At 40.7% G+C, this 8,066-nt stretch overlaps 1 protein-coding gene and 1 pseudogene across 1 annotated transcript; one reads left to right on the top strand and one right to left on the bottom strand.

The window, feature by feature from the left end:
* Positions 1-2,031: 2,031 nt before the first annotated feature.
* On the top strand, positions 2,032-4,733 carry LOC149937903 (uncharacterized). Its single transcript, XM_090177871.1, has 7 exons — positions 2,032-2,330; positions 2,402-2,708; positions 2,752-2,941; positions 3,109-3,272; positions 3,317-3,515; positions 3,569-4,353; positions 4,485-4,733. The coding sequence occupies exons 1-7, from the start codon at positions 2,032-2,034 to the stop codon at positions 4,731-4,733; spliced, it is 2,193 nt and encodes a 730-aa protein (XP_090033997.1).
* A 1,975-nt stretch (positions 4,734-6,708) lies between these two features.
* Positions 6,709-6,864, bottom strand: LOC149937902 (U2 spliceosomal RNA; annotated as a pseudogene).
* Positions 6,865-8,066: the final 1,202 nt, after the last annotated feature.

The following is an 8,066-nucleotide window of genomic DNA, read 5'->3' as shown; positions in this document are numbered from 1 at the left end:
AAAAACGTAGTCAAAACGAGCTTACGATACCATTGAATTCAAACGATAACGGCGTGTTTGCTACGGGACAAAAGATCTTCAACAATGGCGGAGAGGTTGTCTTTTCAAAAGTAAAACACAAATGGCTTCTTCTCCGATCTGATTGAATGAATGAATCACGTGTCTGGGATTTTGGTGTAAAAACCGGCTGCTTGCAAACAATATGGCGTCGGAAGAAGAACGCGTGGTTAGACGTAGAAGTACGAGACTTAGCGCAAGTGGGGCGAGTTTCTACCTCCTTCATATATATCTCGTCAAAGGGTTCCGTCAAAGGCTTCCCCCCATGGGCCACCATTATGTTATAAACTATCCTTTACCGTTTACTGCAACTAGAGAGATTACACGTCTTATATTTATTTATTTAGGGAAGACGCCTTGATAGTATATATAACATAGTTTATTGGTTCATACTCTTACGGCTACCACGGAGCTATTCTTCATCACGACTTTATCTTCGGCTACGTTTCTGCTAGTCTCCATTATATAGCTAGGGGGCTCCTTTATATACGGGAATAGTCTGGCGCCAAGCCAAGGACTTTCTACGTCACTCTAAACTAGCGACCCCTACAAGTATATTAATGGTTTTTAAAGTGTACATTTTTTACGTATGCAATTTTAAAGGTCAAATCTTGTTTTAGCGCAGTCAGCCGAGATAAGAGGGTTAAAGGGTAGACCCTGTGGGTGGTCCACTTTGTTAGTTTTTTGTTATTTATTTACGGGATTTATTATCGACCTATATGTAGTTGTGTTAATGCAAAGGCGATAATTTTACGTTTATTGCTTTGAGAGCTGTCAGTTAGTCTAGTGTCTCTCTGTGCTTTGTTGATGGTAAGGTTTTTGCTTCTTGTAAATACATTTGGTGTGGATATTTGGATATCTATGATTTCTAACGCAGTCAATGATTTCCTGGGTGTGCCAGTCATTATATGATATTGGAAATTGGGTGGTATTGGTCTTTTTCATGCGGTATATCTCACAACGTCAACTGGAAGTCTACGAGTGTTGAAATAAAATGAGCGTTAAAGATGTGGCAAGTATTTCGTAAGCGAGAAAAATACAAATACCATCTGTAGATATTTATTTCATTACAATTTGCTTCGTATTATATTCAACTGATAAACTTGTATTGTAAAAAGGGTGAAATTCAATTGTGCATTGTTTTAGTACGTCTAACTCACTGTTGTAACTACTTTATTTATAATATTTTGAATAAATTAAAATCGGTTGTTTCGCCTCATTTATTTTAATTATAATTAAAATTTTATACCGGGCGGGATGGAACCGGGATTACGTTTTTAGTAAATAACTCTGAATTGCGGAGATAAATCTTTAAGGATCATCTCGAGAAATTAATACCACTAGGGACAATTCTTCCGAGGAGAGGTATATTTGGCAAGCTTGCCAACTTGTTCTTTTTCCGCCGGTTAAGTTATTTAAAAGTACGGCAGGTCGTTATTTTTCACAAAAATGTTTAAGAAAATTATATAAATAGCGATATTTACAAATTAAAAAAGTTTGTAGAGAATGTTAAAAAGGAGAGCCAAACTTAAATATTAACAAAGTGTATAAATGTATAGTTAAAAGTGCATCTCGGTATAAAATAATAAAAGAAAATTATTTCTTATCTCGACTTAAGATAAAAAGGCTAAGGCGCTAATAATTCTTAGTATATAATCTCCAGATAAATTACGATTATTGCCATTTTAACTTTTCAATCTGTTCAATGTAATTAGTGTAAGTAAACTCGTTTTGTTTTAATCTCAACCAAAGAGTTCTCGCTTTAATGCTGCTTTGCCACTTATTTCGTGATAAAAATCTACTCAATTTGGTGCTGAAACCCAGGAACACGTGAATACGTTTGATTGAAGATTGTACGGAATATGTGATTTCTAGCAGTTACATAGGAAGGCTACCCAATGGGATCGATTGCAGCAGCGACAACAGGGAATTTGACTGCAAGCGGAGCAAGCGATAAGCAACATTGACGCAGCCATGAAGAACGTACTACTAGACTTGGACGGATTAGAAGGAAATGATAGCATTTTAGGGAAGATGGGAACCCTATGGGAAAAGATAAGTGAACAGATTGAAGATCTTACACCTTTGAACGAATTGAAGCAATACCATTTAGGTACTTTAACCTTTATAAGCAAGATTGAAGACGCTAAGGCCCAAGTGGCGAGACGAATCAGACAAGGAGATATGAAGAAGGTGAACGTTGCCAGCCGTGATAAGCAAATCAACTTACCAATCCTGAAAATTGACAATTACGATGGTAATCCTGAGCGGTGGTAAGACTTCTGGGGGTCCTTCTCGACGAAACGGTAATCTCGAAAATCAACAAGTTTAATTTCTGAAAGAGTCTTCTGGAAGGAAAAGCGGCGAGAGCTATCTATGGACTGGGGCTCAGTGCAGCGAACTATAATTCAGCAATAACGATTCTTAAGGACCGATTTGGATGCTCGAAATCGATCATCAACGACCACTACAACAGACTCCTGGACCTTCATCCAGTAAGAAGAATATCGGACGAATCAGGGTTGCGAAGATTTTACGATGAAGTCGTGATTCACGTGAGAAGTCTTCAATCATTGGGGCAATATTCGGCAACGTACGGCGCACTGTTGTTTCGTATCATGATGAGTAATCTTCCTCCAGCAGAAATACTGGTAACTAGTTCCTGATGTTGAAAAGCTCCTGAAATTCCTGCAGAAAGAAGTTGAATGCCGGGAAAGAGCTCACGCGATTTGCCCGACGAATGATTACGAAGCTGAAAGATCACGTAAACCACAATTCTCAAATACTAGAAAGAAGTCAGACAGGTCCATCAAAGATTTACCATCAGCTGCGGCGTTAACAGTATACGCCATGAAAGGAAGGAAGGGTGCTGTTTCTGCGGGCAGTACGACCACAAACCAGAAGAGTGCTCCCGTTTAACTGTTGAAGAACGTCGAAGGTTATTAAGGAGACAAGGAATATGTTATGTCTGCCTGGAAAAGAGTCATCTCACTCGGAACTGTCACAAGTAGAAAGAATGCCCGAAATTTAAGCCGTATCATCACGTATCAGTTTACGATGTTGATAGCGAGAATAAAAAAAACCGGGACAACGAGAATGAAGTTCACCAAGAAGTTCGTACAGTGACAGATTCAGTAAAACTATCCTTTGTCACAACTCAGTTGGAGAAAGTCTTTCTACAAACAGCAACAGCGAAAATAGCAACGTCTACCGAGGTAGTTTCTGGACCTACCTATCTAGTACGATGTATTCTGGATAGTGGAATCGTAAAGACGTTGCTGAGAAACTAAAATTAAATGTCATCGGAATGAAGACGTTGTCGGTCCACAAATTCGGAACCAAAGGCCAAGTCAACACTGAAAAAAGAAAAATTTGTCTTGGAAAGCGTAAGAAATGGCAAGCGTCAAGCTACTATCGAAGCGTTAGTGGTACCCTCGATTTGAACCGCATCAATTTCCGTACTGACAAAGAAGTCTAGAGTTAGCTGATGTCGGCGGCATATTGGCGTCAGGTGAAGAAGCTGGAATTGGAGTCCTGATCGGAGCGGACTTGTATTATACGATGGCCACCACGAAGATGGAAAGACTCTCAGAAAGAGTGGCGGCCGTTGAAACAATTCTTGGTTGGACCATCCATGGCAAATCGATTATTTCCGAACTTACATCGAAGGTCAACCAAGAAACGTCTTTACTGATTTCTGCAGAAGATCCTCTTACCACCCAGGTTCGATCTTTCTGGGAATTGGATTCTATTGGAATCAAGGAGAATTCAACATCAGAAAAACTAGCGACGTCACACATCATACGAAAGTTTGAAGAAACGGTAACCTCCACCTCAGACCCTTACGAAGTCCAGTTTCCATGGAAAGGTGATCACGGAAACCTTGAAGACAATTTCACCGTGGTGAAACGAAGAACGGTAAACTTATCTATGAGATTTCGTGGTAACCTGATTCTATTCCAAGATTATAGCCAAATCCTTAGAGAACAATTGGCCCAAGGAATCATTCAACCCGTAGAAGATCCACAAGAAGATACCGTAGGTCCAATATATTATCTACCTCATCGAGAAGTAATCCGATCCACCAGCCAAACAACGAGAGTTCGAATAGGTTTCGACGCCTCTTCCCGAAAACAAAGAGCCCTATCTTTCAATGACTGCTTACTATCGGGACACAACTTCAACCCAGAGTTGTTCGACTTGTTAGTGGCCTTCAGAAAAAGCCGAATTGCTTTCTCCGCGGATATTGAACATGCTTTCCTCCAAATATCTTTGTCAGCATTGGACCGAAGCGTGGTACGTTTTCTATGGAGTTAAATATTCAAGAACAATCAAATTTCCAAGTATAAGAAATCACTCGAGTTCCATTCGGAGATACGTCGAGTTAATTTCTTCTACCAGCCACCGTACGTTATCATGTTGAGCAGAACGAAGAATCATATCCTCGAGCCGCTGAAGCGATAAAGAACGGACTTTACGTCGACGACCTTCTCTCCGGCGAGGACAACATAGAAGAAGCCTTTTCCTTATCCGTGGAAACCAAAAAACGTTTCGGTAAAGCTAACATGAATTTACGAACGGGAGATACATTCCAGAGAGCTTCGAGAACGCTGGGGAGAAGGCGACATGGACAATCATACATCCCACCTAGAAGAGCATCAAGATCGGAAATGTAAATATTGGGTTTAACCTGAAACCCAGAAGATGATTCGAGGGGTCGGACATTTGGCCAAATCCCGTACAAAATTTGAAAAAAAATCCACAAATCCAAAATCCAAGAATTTTTCTCCCATAGACTTTGTATGACAAATCCGCAATAAAAAATCCTGGATTTTTAAAAAATCCAAAATCCCGTACACAAAACAGGCAAATGTCCGACCCCTCGAGATGATTGTTTTGATTTTGATACCCATGTGCTAATGGACTTTCTTGCCGACAATGTTAATACTAATTGATTTGTCTTACAGTCAATATCACGAATTTTTTATCCATTGGGGCTAATCGCTCCATTTAATATTCGTGGGAAGTTTCTTTTCCAAGAGCCAGAAGATATTTCCAAGAAGTTCGCTAACTGGTGTAAAGACCTACCGAATCTGTGGGGTGGCGGAGTGGTTAGCACTTTCGCCTCGCAGCAAGAGGAGCCGGGTTCGATCCCAGCTTGTGGCACTGGGTGAAAACTCGGAACAACTCCTTCTGCGTTGAGTTTGCCAGTTCTCTCCCCACTAGTTTAAGGGGTTTTCCCCCGAGTTCTTCGGTTTCCCCTTCCATAAAAACTTGTCTAGGTTAACGGTAATAGTTAGTGTAGGGAGCTGTTGGCTCGATCTCGTGGCATGCAGGGCTTGGCACCACCCTCCTACGCATTGTAACCCGGCCACCTGAATTAAGGGCTTCAAAAGTCGCATGATGACTTAGGCCTAAGGTGGTGCCTTGGGTATTAGCCTAGCTGATTATTATTATTATTATTATTATTATTAAAATACGAATCCCAAATTACTATCATGTCACAAGAACCGAAGAAGTAAAAATCATCGAGCGCACGCTAGTGGCCTTTTGCGACGCCAGCGAAAAGGGCTATGCCACAGTGGTCCATTTTCGATCAGTTACTTCCGATAGAAGAATAGAAGTTAATCTGGTCGCAGGCAAAAGCCGTGTCGCACCTTTAAAGGAAAATACTTTTCCGAGATTGGAGCTGCTGTCTAGGAGCGAGGCTGGTGAGGTATTTAAAAACTAACGTCTTTCACGCGGAAGATCCAGACATTTTCATGTGGGCAGCTTAGCTAGATTCAAGCTTCAGCCAAGAAATATCAAACATTCGTCAGCAATCGTATTAGTGAAATAAAATCGTTGACAGAGCCCAAATTCTTGAGTCACTGTCCTGGAACGGAAAATGCGGCGGACCTTCCGACACGAAGACGAAAAGCGGAAGAGCTACCATCAGTTAAAATCTGGTGGCACGGACCACGCTGGTTGAGCCTAGAGATAAATTACTGGCCAAAATCTACACCAAACATTACTGGTACTGTCGGCGATCCAGAGCTTCGTAAAAATCCAGTTTTTCTCGGGAACTGCGTCACCGAACCGACAAAATCATTTCTCAACCTGGACCGTATCTCTTGCTATAAGAATTCCCTCCGAACCGTCGCTTAAGTGTTTCGCTTCTTAAAGAATTCTCAGAATCCAACCCAAAAACTAACGGAACCCTTTACGGTGGAAGACATGAACCGAGCGGAGACAATCCTTGTCACTCAAGCGCAATAAAGATTTCGTAAAAGAACTAGCGCTATTGAGAAATCGTAAGTCTCTAACCAAATCTACCTATTTATTAAAGTTGGATCCGATACTTGACGACAAAGAATTTCTTTACTTCGGCGGGAGACTTTAAAAGGCCGAACTCACGTACAGAGAGAAACACCACTTAATCATATCCAGCTGAAATCGATTGGCAACTCTCATCATTAAGTTGTTTCATGAAAGCATGTTCCATGGCGTGGTGTCCGTTACGAAAAAAAATATGATTAGTTCTTATTAATAATCGGATACGAAAATTACGGTAAAAATTTTAAAACCAATCTGCCGAATCTTCAAAATTATCTGCTGGCCAATGACGACATTCCCTCTTAAATTTAATATATTTAATTTTTAATTTATTGAGTGAGGTGGGCCGATCCGGGAAGAACTGCAATACCAGGCCAACCCGTGGCGAAGGTGGAGCAAGTTTAATATCTTGGGCCCCGATGGGACCCGTATCAGATATTAAGCTGATAAGAACAGATGCTGAATTCGTTTATTATAATTCATTTAGAAAATACAGTTCCTTAGTCATTTTTTCTTTTCCTGCCAGTAAAGTTAAATTTCGGCAGGCCGTTATATTTTATAAAATTATGAGTGATAATTAAATAATGCTATTTACAAATTGAAAAAAATTGTAAAAGCAGATAAAGTTAAAAAAAAATAGCCAAAAAATAAAATATTTACAAAGTGAATAAATGTATAGTTAAAAGTCAATAAAAAGCTTCTTTAAAATAAAAGTATAAAATTATTGTTCGCTCTCTCGATGTCTGATATGTGGGCATTATTTGTCATTAAACTGCGTAACTGATAAATGGTGACTATCGGCTCTTGCTCGGCGTACTACTTTGGCAACGTCTTGTTTGTTCTGAAAAATGATGTGGTTACGGCTTTTCCACACTTGTAAGTTGAGTTCGGGCAGGATGGTAATGGCAATGTGAAAGGCGGGTTTCTGAACTGAAAGAGGCGTGAAGTAGGCGATAGATGGCCAGGAAAAATGACGGGCTCTAAAGAATTGGCGAGTGTGGTTGCAAAGGAGTTTCGCAATCTGGCCGTTATAGAGAAGGTGAGGTAGCGTTTCGTTGCTAGTGCAGAAAGGACAGGATCTGGTATTAGACATGTTGCGGATGAAAAAGGCGTCTTTGGTCGGGATGGCGTTAAGGATGATCTTGAAGGTGAAGTCTCAGCGTGAGCCCTCAAGGAAACGACTGGAGCTGCGGCGAAAGACGATGTTCCAGTTGATGTGTGGCTGAAGAGGTATGGATCTAGTAAGTATGGTTGTAATTGATTTGTTTTCTTCTAGGAGGACGAACGTCGGATTGGCTTTTTTGACGAGGACTGCAATTGCTCGGAGTGGTAGGTATGGCATACTGAAGGTACTGGCGTGAGGTTTTTCTGTATCCAAGGCATGTCGAAAAGGGTTTTACTGCTGATAGAGAGATGGTAAGTGATGGAATTTTTGACAGCGTGGTGTACGGTTTGAGGGCAAGATTGGTATCGGGTGAATTCGAGAGCTCGTAATTCGTTGGTTAAGTTTGGTATTCCCATTCCACCGTTATCCGGATGGAGGTACATTGTTTTGCGTGATACGGTTTCTTGGGCGTTATTCCAAATAAAATTGAAAAAGAGTTTGGTAAGTTCTTCCAGTGTTGGCTTGGAAAAGAAGACAAGAGAAACGGCGTACGTAAAATTTGGTATGGCTACTTGCTTGAAAAGTTGGG

The sequence above is a fragment of the Leiobunum rupestre genome, chromosome 6 (genome assembly GCF_980474605.1).
Source record: "Leiobunum rupestre chromosome 6, qqLeiRupe1.1.hap1, whole genome shotgun sequence".
Classification (NCBI taxonomy): Eukaryota; Metazoa; Arthropoda; class Arachnida; order Opiliones; family Sclerosomatidae; genus Leiobunum; species Leiobunum rupestre.
This window is presented reverse-complemented; position numbering and strand designations above follow the sequence as displayed.